At 42.4% G+C, this 18,045-nt stretch overlaps 1 protein-coding gene across 1 annotated transcript in view; it reads right to left on the reverse strand.

Annotated features, from left to right (window-relative positions):
* Positions 1-1,994: 1,994 nt before the first annotated feature.
* Positions 1,995-18,045, reverse strand: part of RNF125 (ring finger protein 125) — a 29,451-nt gene continuing 13,400 nt past the window's right edge. The window contains exons 2-6 of the mRNA XM_075270495.1: positions 13,456-13,609; positions 12,549-12,643; positions 11,640-11,739; positions 8,888-8,992; positions 1,995-4,486 (exon numbers count right to left, since the gene is read on the reverse strand). Of these exons, the coding sequence (XP_075126596.1) occupies positions 4,400-4,486; positions 8,888-8,992; positions 11,640-11,739; positions 12,549-12,643; positions 13,456-13,609 (541 nt within the window). The 3' untranslated portion in view covers positions 1,995-4,399. The remainder of the gene's footprint in view (positions 4,487-8,887; positions 8,993-11,639; positions 11,740-12,548; positions 12,644-13,455; positions 13,610-18,045) is intronic.

An 18,045-nucleotide genomic window follows, 5' to 3' on the forward strand; every position in this document is an offset into this window, starting at 1 on the left:
ATACATAATGATTTACGTTCTGTGCATAGAAGAGAAATGTGCACACACCAGTGCTCAGACAACACTACCCTCAGATACAGTTATTTATGCTGATATTGTACATATTATAGTTTGTCATAATGGCTCCTGGCAATGCTAGCTAAGGGGGGCGTTCACACTACTGTCTGTGTCCGACAGGTAGTATCCGCTCAAAATCTGTCACGGACATTAGGAGCGGACACTAGCTGTGTCCGTGACACCTGTCATTTATTTAAATGGCGATCGGGTGTGTTCTTTTGCACTCCGTGCCTGTCCTTCGCTGTCCGCATGTAAAGATGTCCGACTTTTCAAGCGGACAGAAAAACCTGACATGTAGGGTTTTTCTGTCCGCTTGAAAAGTTGGACATCTTTACATGCGGACAGCGAAGGAAGGGCACGGAGTGCAAAACAACGCACCTGTTCGCCATTTAAATAAATGACAGTTGTCACGGACACAGCTAGTGTCCGCTCCTAATGTCCGTGCGAGATTTTGAGTGGACACTAGGAGCGGACACTACCTGTCGGACACAGACGGTAGTGTGAATGCTCCCTAAGTGTATGTGTACTGATCAATAATAGATGAGTGGAAATAGCATGTGCTTACTGGTAAATAACTACACGTCAGAAAAATAAAAAGGAGACCTGCCCCCGAGTTAATAGTGGGGCTTCTCCCATTCACAATCCTTGTCTATTAGTCTGAATACATGCGTCTTGAGGATGCGGGGAGACACTTTGTCATCAGCTCATTGTTGCCCAAAGCAGGCAACCACTTTAAGGGAACTTAATGGGTTTTCCCAAAAACATAAACATATTTAAAAGTTAAACATTTTTTTGCAAATACAACTCATTACAAATTTTGCAGCATTTTATCTTCTCTGCCTGATAGCCTGTCCTCAAATTGACAAAAACTTCAATTATTTATAAGTAATGTTCCTAGGAAAACCCCTTTAACACTAAGACCCCACATAGAGGGTCACTGCAAAAAAGTGGTGCGGGAAAAACCATGGCAGCAACAAATGATGGTTTTTACCATAGCGCTTTTCACAATTTGTGCTTCAATTATACCTATATGCAAACCGCCAGCGTTTCTGTAGGTTTAATTGACAAATGACACATTGCGATTTCTGAAAATACAGCATTTTTGGAAATTGCAGCTTTTCTGCTGCACATATTTTTCTGCAATGTGTGGATAGGATTAGCCAGAATCCCATCCACTTTGCAAGTAATGTAAAATGCAGTGGCCAAATTGCGGCATTTATGCTACCTGGAGCTTCAGCCTTAGTGACATTAAAGCTACCAAAGTCATGAACTCAGAAAAAAAGTCCAATCTCAGAAGTTTTGAGGAATTTCAGCATAGGCTGTTGAGAGCCATCTTGTAAAGTAAAACTAAACCTAAAGCTTACAGTGTCTTTAAGTGTTACTACTAAAACAGAAATGATATTGCTGTTCTCACACAAGGTACTAAGGAGAGTTGTGGAGTAGGGAGTTAGTGGCCTCCATACTGTAGGCTTGTTCAACGACATCCAAAGGTTGTAAGCAATCCTTATGATACCAACTGAAGCATCAGGATTAAGCTTACTATAGAGTTTTATAGTACCTTTGGATGGGGTGTGAGGGAGATCTAGGACTTTGTCTGGTCATAACATGATCATTTATGGGAGACAAGGAAACTGAAGGAATGTTTAGCAACTGTAACGGAAATTATCCATAGATGGACAGCATGGAATACATATAGACCGATCAGTAAGACATTAACTCTGTCATATAACATCAATAAAACAATCTGATTTTGTGGAAAAAAAAAAGCATGTCCTATACATACAGGCGCTCTGTAACGTCTCTGCCTGTTCGGATATCTGCACCAACCTACACTCGCACACTGTGGCACAGGAGGCATGTTCAGTTTGATTCTTTGCTTAGAGCAGTGATCACACAGAGCAACAAAAAACTCTAAGGGCTAGTTCACACGTAGGCAAAGGGGCGGATTTTGACAGCAGATTTCGCTTCAAAATCTGCCCCTTTACAATGGTGGTCTATGTAGACCACCGGGCTTTTTTTTTCCGCTAGCGGCGGGCTGCCGCTAGCGGAGAAAAGAAACGACATGCCCTTTCTTCAGGCGGAAGCCGCGCGGGCTCAGTCACGCAGCTTCCGCCCCCGGCAGCTCCCTCCTATGTCGGCTCATTCATTTGAGCCGACAGCGGAGGGGAAAGCCGCGACCGCGATGGTCGCGGCAGGCGGGTTTTGACAAGAGAGAGACGCGGCTCACCGCGTCTCTCTCGGTGTGAAAACCCGCGCGGGCAGTTCACGTGTGAACTGACCCTAATACCTCTCTTCTGTAATTGAATTTCCACCACACCCATCTCCTGCACCTTGTTTCCCTCTGTTCTTCTAATAGTTAATCTTAGCCTTGCCTGTGTGATTGACAGCCTGTCTACCAATGAAGTCTATGGCGGGTCCTGGGCTTCCTATATAAAGGTCATCAACCCACACAAGTTTGCTAGCTATTGTGATCTTGTTCCTGCCAAGCGCCTCTTTCTGCTCCTATTCTATGACTGACTTTTGGCTTCCTTTGTGACTTCTCTTTTGGATTATGATTTTGTACTGCTTTGTCTCTATGATTTAGACCCTTGGCTTGCTGACTTTGCTTCTGTGTTGTTTTGTCCTGTCTTGTTCTGTGTGACACTTATTTCAGAGAAGGAACTGTCACCAAGTTGTTCCTGTCGCTAGGACAGTGTGGTAAGCAGATAGGGACAGGGGCTGGGTCAAGTTTAGGACTCATTGTTTGGTCTTCCCTTCTTCCATTGTTCCAGCAGCAGCACTAGGTAATTGCACAACTAGCAATTCCCTTACATGCTCATCCCCCAACACCCACAATAGTGCATAGTGAAGGTGTGTAGTGGGGCACTGGAGAAAGGGTATGTCCCCTTAAACAACACCTGTTATGCTGTGAGAATGTATTTATGTGAATTGACTACAGTATGGGCATGTATTCCTTCTTAAGCTTTTCACTATTTTGAACAGTATTCACTTATCTGACAGCGGCTGGTGATATCATTTCCTTTAGTTTCAGTGTCCCTATAAAATGAATACTCTTCATAGTTGTATGAGCCAGTATGACACTGAGCACACACATACTCAATGCATTCATTGTAATATCTCTTCGCAGTCTAGCTGACATCTTTTTTTGGTTTATGTGGTTTAGTTATGTGGTTATTTTTTGATATGTGATCTGAAGTAGTCAGCGCAAGGACATTGTTTCCACTTTTTCTCCTACCATTACTCACAGTCATCATTTTATATTCTACAGGACAATAGAATTCGCCATCAGACTACCATCATGCCATCTGTTTGACTCTCCTCTCAATATTTAAAGGGAACCTTTCACATGGCATCTGTTCTACACGTAGCATATTATAGAGTAGGATGAGCCGATAAATAGTTTAATGTGAAACTATTCTGCATAAATAGTTCTTTATTCACTTAGGTCTCTGCCTATTCTGGGTTTAGGACTCTAGTAGGCGGTCCTACTCAGTGACTGACGGCTGGGAACTGATGCACTGGGAAGGCTGTGAATTATTGAGTGACAACGCCCACTGGACTCCTAAGCCAAGAATAATCATGGATTTCAATGAATAACTTGCAGGTTAAACTGAATTGATCAGTCTGCTCAGCTACTTCTGCTCTACAACAAGATGCTGGTAGAGACAGGACAGTATTTTCATGATGATAGTAATATTTCAATTACAGTGTGAACATATAACACTAGCTTAATATATTCCAATATTGTAAGACACATTATATTAGATTAGTCCCCAAGGATCTTTACATTTTAGCTGACCCCTAGTTTTCACTGTACGTATCCTAAACAACTATGTGACATCTTCCATCTTGTTCCCCTAGATATATGCACTTGCTTTACCAGCCACCTTGTATATCTATCTTCTTCTAGCAAATTTTCTGTGTTACTTGCCTTAAAGATTAGCAAGTGTCACTTTGCTAGTTCACAAAGGCCATTGTCTCATATACAATATGTGAACAAAGTAGTACTCCAACTGGAAAACTGGTGGTGATCAGGTGTTGTGCAACTACAAGTTACAGCATGACAAACCAACCAATACTTCTAGTTCCTCAACACCTGGAGGGCAAGGTTCACCTACCTCTGTAAAACCCCAGCCATACAACATTTCCAGAACAGTAAGTAATAGTCTGCTCAGTATTCAGTCATGAGAATTAGCTATATAAAAGTTGCTTTATGCTGCAGTCTCTTTTACCCACATTATGTGTAGAATGACTTAAGTAGTCTTCATCTGTAAACCACAAAAATATGCCAGCAAGTCTTCTATACACCATACCGATTGTCTTATCTTGTCCGCCCTGGTTCTTAGGATCTGTTCGAATGTCTCATGTAGTGTATCAAGGAAAGATCTAGAACTCTTTCGATAAGCGCCTCTTCCACTATGTTTATATCCTAATGTTAGAAACAGAAAATATTGTAAGAACTCAAAGCAATGTGCACCACTGCATCAAATTTACAAAGAACCTAGGCCAAGATGTGTCCTATCATAAAAGAGATAGGCAAAGGATTTCATACAATTTGTAGGTCATCGGTGTCTTTTTATCTCATGAATATGCAGTATTATCTCACTTCATAGTATACAAACTTACCATGCAATATTGTGTGTATAGCTATGTTCACATCTGTGTACTTGTGTCTGTTGTTCTGGTTCATCGGAGGATCAGAACAATAGACACATGGACCACTAAAACAGCAGACACTAATAGTGCCTGATAAACTCCATTGACTATAATGGGATCCACCAGGTTTCCGTTGTTTTAAAACTGACGGACAAGAGTCCAGACTGTCCAGGAGTTGGCTGATGCTTTAGTCCAGGTCTGGGAGGAGATCCCTCAGGAGACCATCCGCAACCACATCAGAAGCATGCCCAGGTGTTGTAGGGAGGTCATACAGGCACGTGGAGGTCGCACACACTACTGAGCCTCATTTTGACATGTTTTAAGGACATTACATCAAAGTTGGATCAGCCTGTAATGTGTTTTTCCACTTTAATTTTGGGGATGACTCCAAATCCAGGCCTCCATTGGTTAATAAATTTGATTTCCATTGATAATTTTTCTGTGATTTTGTTGTCATCACATTCAACTTTATACAGAACAAAGTATTCAATGAGAATATTTCATTCATTCATTCAGATCTAGGATGTGTTATTTGGGTGTTCCTTTCATTTTTTTGAGCAGCGTACTACACATGGACTGTTTATTTAACATTTACAAAGATTTGTGATACCTGGGGAAACGTTATACTTATACACAGAACTGACATTATACCATTGTTAAAGGTAATGAATACAATTTGTTAAATTATGGTGAAATCTGAGAGCACAGAACACTCGCTCAGGAACATACCGTATACAGTAATATAATATTTTACACTGCCACCTAGTGGTAGCAATACTAAATGCAGTGATAAAACCAGTGCACAGTAAAAGGCTAACTGGCCTGAGACAGAACATATGAGAATATTCTCCTCAATACATGTAATATCCGCAGGCTATGAAAATATTACCATGTTATACAGCCAAGTAGGTCAAAGATATCATCCTATTAACAAATTAAGTACTATTTATACTGATATAGATTAATATGTACTGTTTTATCATTACAGGGGATTATTTATTATGACAACCATTTGTAATGCACTTTTTTCACCAAGGGGCTCAAATAACAGGGACCAGGATCAATTGGTAGCCAATTTACCTGTCAGTATATATTTGGCATGTGGGCGGCAACCGACACAGACATGGAGAGCTCATATAACCTTCATGGAGATTTTGCCATTGGTTGTACTCAAACTCAAGACCTCAGTGCTCCAAGGTAATAGTGAGCAACACTGAGCCACCATGCTCAATAATAGAGAGGTGTGAGGAAAGTACAAGGGTCAATGGCTACATAATAAAACGTCATCCATAACCTAATCTTAACCCATTTTACATCCCTATCCCAATGAAATCTCTGATAACAGAGGCAGTTCTTTGTTTTGTAAGGATTTCTAATCTTTGAGGCTTCAGATATGAAGATATTGCTAACGTGTAACTTACCAAAGCATTCTAGCTAACATGTCTTATATTGCACAAAAATAATACTTTCATGACAATCATGTGAATCAATATTTCCCCTTTTACCAGATATGCTTCTATTCACATCATATGTCTCCTGCACATTCAGCGAATATACTGGGGAAATCTATTGACATGAACATAAATGCCTGACCTATGCCATTGTAACCACAGAGGGGTGCAGTATAGGAGTGCATATAGAAAAATGCAGAAGGCTTTGCTTTCAGATACATACTACCCCAATAGAGGGCAAGAGGTCATACTTTTGTTGTATGTTGGGCAAATTGGGCCAATGTATACACATGATGTATGTGCCAGGAAGGGGAAGGCAACATTTTTTGTACAGTGTGCTGATTTAAAGTGAGTCTAACATGTCCCCAAAGAATACTCAACCGCTAATACCGAGCACATTGCAGTGATGAATCTCATACCTTTGTTATATATGGCACTTCTATAGACATGGAGAAAAGCAACTTTGAAGTCTTATAAAAATGAGACAGTAGGTGCAATAAGGGCGGGCCTTCAGCCCTGGGAGCTCTGCTTTTACTGCTCAGGTAGGATGGGTGATGTCATAGCAGTGGGAAGATCAGCTCTCACTAAGGATACTATAGGCAGGAGATGGTAGGGGTCTGAGTGGCAACAGCAGTGCTCAAGAGAACTGAAGCCCCGCCTCCAGTGCACCCTCTGTCTCATTTTCATAAGACTTCAAAGTCATTTTTCTCTAAATCTAGAAAACATACAAAAGAGATAAGTATGTTGTTTATCACTGTAATGTTCTCTGTAACATGGTGGTGGCAGCTGAATATGCTTAGTGGAGGAAAATCAAGGAAAATCATGGTGAAAATCAAGAACAAGGTACTCGGTGTGCCGCACAATAATTAATGTTGTCGACTCCTAAAAGTTATTATAATGGGACAGATGTAATTTAGAGAGGAGATTACCTCAGTATTACAGCTGTGTGAACCTGGCCAAATGTGTCTCCATGTGTGTATTGGATGAATGTTTGAAGCTTCAATTGCAGGTAAAAAAAACTATCGTATGCTAGGTTCACACTAGCGCCCGGAGTCCGTTCTGAGCATTCCGTCTTCTGCATGCAGAAGATGGAAAGCTGTCAGACCAGGTCCCGCCATGTGCGCCGGTGAGCGTTTTATGCTCTCCACCGCGAAACCGTTTTTTTAAAGAGGACCTTTCATCAGATCGGGCACATGCAGTTTTATATACTGCTGGAAAGCTGACAGTGCGCTGAATTCAGCACACTGTCGGCTTTCCCGATCCGTGCCCGGTGTAAAGCGCTATCGGTCCCGGGACCATAGCGCTTTAGTGTCAGAAGGGCGTTTCTGACAGTTAGCCAGGAACGTCCTTCTGCCTCACGGCGCCTATCGTGCTGTACTGTGGAGCGGGGAGGAACGCCCCCTCCCTCTCCTGATAATACTCGTCTATGGACGAGCTGTGTGAGCAGCGGGAGGGGGCGTTCCTCCCCGTTCCACAGCACAGTGCGATAGGCGCCGCGAGGCAGAAGGACGTTCCTGGCTAACTGTCAGAAACGCCCTTCTGACTGTAAAGCCCTACGGTACCGGGACCGATAGCGCTTTACACCGGGCACGGATCGGGAAAGCCGACAGTGCGCTGAATTCAGCGCACTGTCAGCTTTCCAGCAGTATATAGAACTGCCTGTGCCCGATCTGATGAAAGGTCCTCTTTAAAAACCGGACACAGAGTACTGCATGTCCGACTCTGATTTAAAAAAAACGGTTTCGCGGCGGAGAGCATAAAATGCTCACCAGCGCTCACGGTCGGACATCTTTCAAACCCATTCAAATGAATGGGTATGAAAGAGTCCTGCAGGTTTCCGTCTCCTGCTCAGTTTTGTGCAGGAAACGGAAACCTGCATGAACGGAGACCGGACACAGATGTGAACGAGCCTTAATACAACAGCGCAGCATACTGTGCTATTTTGTACTGCAGAATCCGTATATACTGTACAATGCTCCTTAGTGCCCCCTATACATAATATAATGCTCCTTAGTACCCCCGCACACAATATAATTCCCCTATATACAGTATAATGCCCTCTATACACAGTATAATGCTCCTTAGCTCAACACAGTATGTTTGATGTCCCATTTAGCACCCATACCAGAGTATAAAACCCATTAGTAGCCCCCACACATTTTACTTCCCCTTTATTTACTCTTACATAGCATTGTGCCCTGTTATTAACCCACACAGTATTTCCCACCTTTGAGCTGTGTGCTTTATAACTGATTATTGCTCCACCTCCATCCTGTTAGTCTCTGGCACCTGCAGATATTGTCCTGACCATAACTTGGTTGATGGTGGATGACCATGTGACTATATACATCACTCAGCTTCCTCTGCTACTGCATTAGTATGCCAAGTGTAGTGAGCTACTATAGAGGACACTGAGGGACGTGTATAGTCACATGGTCACCCACTTGCTGTCCAGTTATGGATGGGATCAGTATGTGTAGATCACAGAGGCTGAGAGAGAATGGACAAATCATTGGTTATAAAGCACAGATGTTGCCAAAGACTGCGGTAGGAGCTTTTTGAGTGCAAATGTGGGACTGCTAAAAAAAGGTCATGTGAACATAGCCTAAGACTGCTAACTAAACAAACATGTATGGTTATAACAGGGCAACTAATGCCAACATGTCATGTAGAAGTAAAGCAGACAATCAGCAGGTAGAATGAATATGTATTCTGTTACTCACAATGTAGTTTTCATAGTATATTGAGTGTCTGGTATGAAGATGTTTCAGGAAACTTGAGTTATAGCTGGAATCTCCTCCTGGCATCACTTGACATATTGGACATCTCTAAGAACATGATGAGAGAATTAGTGGTATTGTTAGCTCATACAAGACCTAATGCAAATGAATATCTACAAAATATCTACCTTTTACCTCCCTGCCATTGCTTACTTCTACAATATGTCCTAGCCTTGTCATGGAGTCATGGATATACTTGTTTACCCTTCAACCAAACAAGATAATAGAAGTGTTAATAGTTTATTTTTTGTCAATTAACAAAATTAAGTGACTGGACAAAAGAGAAATCCAAACCCCATCAATATTGGCAGAGAAGTTGTTCCTCCATCTTGGAGAACTAAGCACAGATCTTCTGTAGACGTAGGCTTGCTGAAATCCTTCTGTCTCTTCATGTAATCTCAGACAGATGATGATGATGATGATGATGTGATCAGAGCTCTGTGAGGGCCATATTATCACTTCCAGGACTCCTCCTCCAAAGGATGGTCACACCAAATATAGATGTCATTTATCTTTTATCAATTCAATTAATTTTATTAATTGAAACAAATAATTAAGACTTCTATTTTTGAAAGCATTGTTTTTTTCCCCACACTTGTCTAAAACTTCTGCACTATACTGTGTATATATCCACGTTTAGTAAAGCTTAAAAAAAACATAAGAGGACTCTTTGCCTCTAGCGCCACCTATTGGAAGGTAGCTATTCAGTAATTGAATGCCCAAACCTTTCGGGCCACATGCACATGCTGCAGACTCCACTGACATTTTCATGCAGAAAAACAGCAATGTAATGCAGAAACAGCTGCTAGGGAGCCTTCACACGGAGTAAACGCGCGTGTATTTTTGCAAAATACACGTGTAAAAATACACGTGTAAAAATAAGACTCCCATTGACTTCAATGATATTTTTTACATGTGTAAAAATACGCCTTTATAAATACGCCTGTAAAATGTCATTGAAGTCAATGGGAGTCTTACTGTATTTTTACACGTGCATTTTGCAAAAATACACGCGCGTTTACTCCGTGTGAAGGCTCCCTTAGGGAGCCTGCACACGGAATTTACGCTCGCTCATTCTGAACGTAAAACTCATTCAGAGTGAGCGGCGTAAAAAACAGCTCCCATTGACTTCAATGGGTGCCGCATACGTGCGCTCTCCATTGAAATCAATGGGAGGCTTTTTTACCTATTGCTTTCAATGTGATACGTGCGTATGCCAGCACCCATTCAAGTCAATGGGATCTGTTTTTTTACGCCGCTCACTCTGAACGAGTTTTACGTTCAGAATGAGCAAGCGTAAACTCCGTGTGCAGGCTCCCTTAAGTTGTAAAGCAACACAAAGCAGATTTTCTTCATGCAGCAATCGAGATATGGTGCAAATTTTAACATCCACATCATGTCATTTCTTTGTGTGGATTTCTCACACTTCAATGAGAGGGGGTGACGCCAGTAGCAAAATCCTGTTCAGAATCTGCATGTGGATTTGTCACAGATTTTGTTATGCATCACGTTTGCATGTAGCCTAATGCTGTGTTCACACATCAGTATGCCATCTGTCAGTTTGAATTCAGTTTGACACTTCAAAATGGACTGATACACATACTGATTGTATACTGACACCTTTTTATGCTGATAGCAAAGGCTCTCCGTCCCCTAGAGGACAGATAAGGGGATTAAAAGTAGCAATTCTAAACAGAGTAGAGAAAAGAGGACATAAGGACATTTATTATATGTCCTTATCTTTACTTTGTTTACAATTGCTACTTTTAATCCCCTTATCTGTCCTCTAGGGGATGAGAACGTTTGCTATCAGCATAAAAAGGTGTCAGTATGCAATCAGTATGTGTATCAGTCCGTTTTGAAGTGTCAAACTGAATTCAAATGGACGGATGGCATACTGATGTGTGAACACAGAATTAGTCTCATTGCAAGGCCTGTTAATGGGACAGACATTGACTTATAGGGTAGCAGCCTTTCAGTAGGTGACTAGAGGCACAGCTGCACGTTTTTTTAAGATACACATATAAGGGCTCGTTCACATCTGCGCCGGCACTCCGTACTTCAGGTTTCCTTTCCTGCCTAAAACAGAGGCAGGAGACGGAAACCTGCAGGAGTCTTTCTCACCCATTCATTTGAATGGGTGAGAAAGCTGTCCGGCCGTGAGCGGCGGTGAGCGTTTTAGGTTCTCCGCTGCGAAACCGGGTTTTATAATCCGGACACAGAGTCGGACATGCAGTACTCTGTGTCCGGATTAAAAAAAACAGTTTCACGGCAGAGAGCCTAAGACGCTCACCGCCGCTCACGGCCGGACCCGGTCTATGGTTTCCGTCTTCTGGCATGCAGAAGACGGAAACCATAGAACGGAGACCCTGAACGCAGGTGTGAACCTAGCGTCAACTGTGTATTTGTTGATTGGCATATAAAACTCTGTATACCTACTTAGCACTCTTCACATGGAGCAACAGTAACCCACAAGATCCATGGTATTATTGGAGGGAGTTAGGGTCAGTGCACATGGAGTTTTTTGGCGCTGATTTTGATGCTGAATCTGCCTCAAAATCAGCCTCCAAAAAAAGCCTCCCAAATGGAGCGCCAAAAAACTGTGTGAACTGACCCTTATATGTTATCACATATAACCCTGTAACCCACAGTAAAAGAGAACACACGTTCTATATTATGTAATATTATTCCTTACCACCAATCGACTCTCTGTAGAGTGGTAAGTGAGGCAGTGCTGTACAAGATTATCTTCATCTAGTTCTACTGGACAGAAAGGACAAGCATACATGTTTTCTCTGAAAAACAAAACGACAACGAGACTTAGACATTTAGCTATATAATATGACATATCACACTAAACTACTAAGGGCTAGTTCACATGTGGGGCGCCCGCGCAGGTTTTGACACAGAGACGCGCCGCGGCTTCCGCCTGAAGAAAGGACATCACTTCTTTTCTCCGCTAGCAGCAGCCCGCCGCTAGTGGAAAAAAGAAGCCCGGCGGTCTGCATAGACCACTATTGTAAAGGGGCGGATTTTGAAACGAAATCCGCTGTCAAAATCTGCCCCTTTGTTCACGTGTGAACGAGCGCTAAGTCCCCTTACTGTAGCAAACACCCATTACAATTATCCCAATCAGTCTATTTCTGTGCGTGGTCTCTACATTGAGGTTAACAATGAATGCTTAAAGAAAGCAGTAAGTACTTTCCTGTCCACATGATCCCTGCGGAGATCTGGCGGCAACCACATGGACCCCATTATAGTCTATGGGGTCCGTGTACTTTCACAGCACACCACTTGCAGTTGCGTTCAGTATTCCATTCGGGGGGGTCCCCATGCGGACTCCCCAAACGGAATACTGAACGCAGATGTGAACGAAGGGTTAGTCTGAGGTCCCACATTGCAGAAATGCAGCTTTTTATTGTTGCAGATTTTGTTGCAGTTTTTTGAGACAAAGTCAGGAGTGGATTGAGCAGAAGGGTGAAGTATAAGAACTTTTTATAGAGTTCTCATTCCTTTTGTAGCCTAGACAACCCATTCTCAATTCAGATATGGGCATATCATCTGAAGAATGCTACTATCATGCTACTATCACAATGAACCATACCTGCATGTAGTCCTCCCTAAGTCTTCTAGTGGTCCATACTTTGTAATATATTGTTGACACATATTTAAATGTGCTCTCATTTCACTGAGGCATACCTAAAGATAAAACATATGCAAATTAACAGAAAATTCTGATATGGCATTAATTACACTGGCACAATGACATCCGCTTCTACAACGACACTAACGACAGATCCGTATGCTGCTAGAACAAAAATTTCAGAACTCATATATTGCTTCAAAATAATCCAAATTTTTATTTTATTCAAACAAACTTAGACATTTCAGTCCCCATTTGGACCATTCTATACATGTGTAAAATGCTAAAATACTCATTAACTCCGTGTGCACGGACCCTTAAGCTAAGGCCCCAAGCTAAGGTTCTTCCCGCAGCGCTTTGAACAGAAAGTTCATGGAGGTTTCCTCAGCAGACTTTCTGTTACCATTATATCTACGGTAAATCTGCTGACGTTTACGTAGATATAATTAACATGCTGCGATTTCCAAAATTGCAACGGTTTTGGAAATCGCAGCGTTTTTGCACTTTGAATTTTAACACAAAGCAGGCATCCCATCCACTTTGCTATTACTGTTCAATCTCAGCATTTCTGGCCCGTGGGGCCCCGGCTTAAGGCCCTATGTTGCGGAAAAACTTCTTTTGTTGCTGCAGATTTTGCAGAGGTTTTTTTGTTTTGTTTTTTTTTTGAGCCAAAGCCAAGGTCTAAACTGGTTACATAAACATATAAATCCTTGAAATTGTAATTTATTATTTGCTTTCCAGATATATTTTCTTGTTTTATAATGTTTTCTACTTTTCCAATATGAGCTGAAATACTTTTAAAAACAGATCTTATTATATCTTATCTTGCAGGAACAACCTGTTTTTTCTTTGTAATTCCCATTCTTACCTTTTCTTCACATTCCTCACAATTCTGAAATACAGTTTTCATCTTCTTCATGATGTCCACAGCAAGTGTTCCTTCTGAGGACAGGTGAGTTCGGCAGTAAGGACAAGCATAAGCGTTATTCCTCAGGCTAGCTTTTATACAAGTGTGACAGAACCTATAAGGCACAAGTAGAAACAAGAATGACCACACTTGACAATAAGTGTCATCCAAGTGCATCCCCCCCCCACGACCTAATTTCACCTGTGAACTCAGTATACACCTGAATTGTATGCCGAGAGGGGGACTCCTAGCAATACAGTTATCTATGATGCCAGGAGTCCCTGCCTCCCACCATATACTGTCCCATAGTGATTATAGTAGACAATATGTAGCAGAGAGAGGAGTCCGTGTCTCGTCATGATGTTCAGGCCGGTAAAACCGGCACACACACGGACTGAGCTTCACCGGTGAAACTTGGTCATGTGAATGTGGGGTTAAAGGACAGATGCATTTACAAGTTATTATCAAAACACTGCAGATAATATTAGCATTTCACACAATATGCCAGTTTGCCAGTATATGTATTATACCGTTCCGCCGTACGGTTAAAATCCTGTTTTCCGCCGGTATGCAAATGAGTTCTCTTGCAGCACTGTGGGCGTCCCCATTGCTGCGAGAAAACTCTCCAGTGCCGCCTCCATCTTCTTCAGGAACAGGGTCTTGATGCGTCTTCTTCTGGGGGTTGGCTTCAAACTTCTAGGCCTTGAGCCTAGGGCAAAGCCGACTGTGCATGCCCGCGGCCACAAGAAAAATGGCCACTTACACAGTACTGTAAGCAGCCATTTTTTTGTGAAGAAGACACGTCAATACCCCGTTCCTGAAGAAGATGGAGGCGGTGCTGGAGAGTTCTCTGGCAGCATTGGGGATGCCCCCTGTGCTGCAAGAGAACTCATTTGCATACCGGCGGAAAACGAGATTTTAACCGAACGGGGGGGTGTCAAGAAGACATCTAAAGGTAGAAGACGAATAGCCTTTTTTAAAGCTATTCCGACGTGTTAGGGAGAAAAAAAAAGTTTTTAATGGTAGAATCCCTTTAAAGGGGTCGTCCAGGATAAACTAAAAACTAACCCCTAAAATAAATTCCCTCTCCCCACCTAACTTCTAATTTACTTTCATTAAAAAAAAAAAAGTATAATTAGCCATATCTCAGGAATGGCTGCGGGGATGAGAATAATAAAGGTAAGAGAAGAATAGCCTTTCTTAAGACTATTCCTACGTGTATGTTGTTTAAAAAGGGTATTGTAATCATAGAATCCCTTTAAAGCTGCAATGGGACTGTCACATGACTAATGGTCCCTACCAATTATAATAAGGTTCATGGGTATCCTGCCATTGTGTCTAACTTTGTACCAGAATAAGTAGCTGAAGTCCTAATAGCTCTGCATCTGTGAGCCAGATTAGAAAAACAAGACTGCTTACTTTCAAAAACAGCACCACATCTGTCCACAGACTGTTTGTGGTATTGCAGCTGGTATTTTGAGGCTGTATCCACCTCAAAATCTTGACCAAAAAGACGCCTCCCACTGAAATCAATGGGAGCTGGTCAGTTCATTTTTCCAGGAGTCGTTTGTTCCAGCTCCCGGAAAAAGAAGCGAGATGCTCATTCTTTCAGGTGGATTCGCTCGCGACATCCGCCTGAAGACGCTCCCTCCCGACTAGGCCCATTCATTTGGCCTAATACGGAGCGGAGTGCGCGACTGGATGCCGGTCCACTGTCTATGGGGTCCGTGTGCTTTGACAGCACATCGCTTGCAATTGTGATTGTATTCCGTCCGGGGGGTGTCCATGCGGACTCCTTCCAGACGGAATACAAGCGCTAGTGTGAACCAACCCTAAGATATAATACAAAGCTTCTTATGTTCACTTTTACTATTAATTTATACCAAGTATGTAATAAAACTTAATGTCTATATAATTTCAGTGGAGCTGAACTGCGATACCAAACACAACCTTCCGGTAAGCGTAGCGCTGATTTTTCAAAGAAAGCAGGGGTAGCTTGGAAGATTTTACATGTAGCATGTAGACAGTTTGTAAGACAATAATATCTTATTTACTCAACAATCTCAGCAGGAAACTGTCTAGAACGCATAGTTTATTGGAGATTTTTTTTTAATAATATTATGTTCCTGTTTATTTCATGATAAATGTCCTTCCAAACTGCACCATGACCGAAAACAGCTGTGACTTCCTGATAAGAATATCTCACAGATACAATAATGCGGTACATTGGCCCTTCTCAGGAAAAAAAAACTGGTTAAGGGTGCATGCACACTACGTAACGCCGGGCGTGTATGAGAGCCGTACACGCCGGCGTTACAGCAGGGCTGCCGAGCACTTCCCATTCACTTCAATGGGAGCGCTCGTAAACGCCGCTGTTACGAGCGCTCCCATTGAAGTGAATGGGAAGTGTTCGGCAGCCCTGCTGTAACGCCGGCGTGTACGGCTCTCATACACGCCCGGCGTTACGTAGTGTGCATGCACCCTAACTCTTCACATATATATCTTACTGTTGTACAGTGATAAGATCCAGAATTATAGTAATATATATTCAGCTTTAGTGATGTGACATGAACACTGTATATAAGGGAATTACATAACATACATATATAATGTTTAGTTAGATGATTATGATAGATGATCATTTTTACAATAATAATTCTTTATGATCAGGCTGTTCGTGTTTGCAGAATGTAGGCTCTGTTCACACTGACACCGGTGGTCTCAGAATATCTTGCAGGAAGAACATTGCTGCATGCACTGCTATTCTTCACATCAAAATAACAAAAACCATGATGGAGCCTGACAGATCCTATTATAGGTCAATGAGGTTCATCAAGCACAATGGTATCCATAGCACAACAAAGCCAGCAGACACATTGGTAGGGTGAATATCGCCAATAATAACAGTACATCAGGAAACTAGTATACACCTCCCTGATGTGGCAGGGTAGGCTCAATAAATGGTTGTGTTTTTGTTCCATCAGACATTGCTCACCATTCTGCAACTGGAACTTCCAAAGAGAATATTCCATGGAAGCTATGGGCACGTCCAATTTTTTTTCCAACATTTCAGTGGACAACCATGTAAATACATGGTCATGCCAAGCTTTCCATAGCAATAGACTGCAATAGATAGGCATTAGAGGCAGAAGAGCCAGTTTAACCACACATTATGTGACCGACAACAGACCATGAGTGGGAGACCCCAATGCATATTAAATATCTGATCCCAGAAAAAGTGATGAGTGAATCCCATTGACTTTTACTAATTGTCTATGGTCACCTTTAGTCTGATCTACTGACATGTTTTCAACATAGATGAAGAGTCTGATCCAATCGTTCTAGAAATTACATTTGTATATCTCTATGGTGAAGGAACTCCTATTAAAATCAATGAAGCCGGAAAAAAAATTTGAATCCTAAGAATGACTTCAGGCATTGGTGAATTTTTATCCCAATGAGTGATATATGTAAAGGGGTTTCCAGACTAAGGCTGAAGCCCCACGTTGCGGAAACGCAACTTTTGTTGCAGATTTTGCTGCGTTTTTTTTTAGCAAAAGCCAGGAGTGGATTGAGCAGTAGGTATAAGTATAAGAACTTTCTATATATTTCCCATTTCTTTTGTAACCATTCTTGGCTTTGGCTCAAAAAAAAAAAACGCAGCAAAATCTGCAACAAAAAAAGCTGCGTTTCCGCAACGTGGGGACTTAGCCTAAAAGTGTTGATGACCTATCCTAAAGATAGGTCACTATTATCAGATGTGTGGGGGTCTGACACCTGTGAAACTATCAAGCAGTTGTTCTCAGTGAATGGAACAAGACACTACTGTGTAGTTGAGATACTTCAGCTTGGGTATCATTCCAATAAATGGGAGCAGAACTGCAGTACCTGTTGTAGTCACTACCTAGAGAACAGCACTGTCTGCTTCCTGCTCCACTCTATGGGTATCAGCTGCTGATTACAGGTGACTGGTGAGAGTATCGGGTTTTGATTACCATCGATCTGGATCAGGCATGTCAAACATGCGGCCCGCGGGCCGCATGCGGCCCTTTACAGGCATATCTGCAGCCCACACAAAAGTCTCAAACTTTGTTTCTAAAGTTTAGAGACAAAGTTTGAAACTTTTGTGCGGGCCGCAGAGGTGCAATACTCATGCGGCTACACGCTGTTGTGTAGACGTGATGTGACGACGTCACATCGCGTCAACGACTGTTAGCGCGCGAGAGAGAGTGCGGAGGGGGAGTGAGGACTTGGAGTCGTCGGACAAGGTAAGGCAGTTCTATATACTGCCGGAAAGCTGACAGTGCGCTGAGTTCAGCACACTGTCGGCTTTCCCGATGTGGGCCCAGTGGTGTGAAGAGCTTACGGTCCGGTACCGTAGCTCTTCTATGGTCAGAAGGGCGTTTCTGACACTCAGTCAGAGACGTCCTTCTTCACAGCACAGCCAATTGCGCTGTACTGTGAGAACCGGAAGGAACTCCCCCTCCCTCCCTGATAATGCTCGTCTATGGATGAGCTGTGTGAGCAGAGGGAGGGGGTGTTCCTCCCGGC

This window comes from Leptodactylus fuscus, chromosome 4 (assembly GCF_031893055.1).
Source record: "Leptodactylus fuscus isolate aLepFus1 chromosome 4, aLepFus1.hap2, whole genome shotgun sequence".
NCBI classification, from domain to species: Eukaryota; Metazoa; Chordata; class Amphibia; order Anura; family Leptodactylidae; genus Leptodactylus; species Leptodactylus fuscus.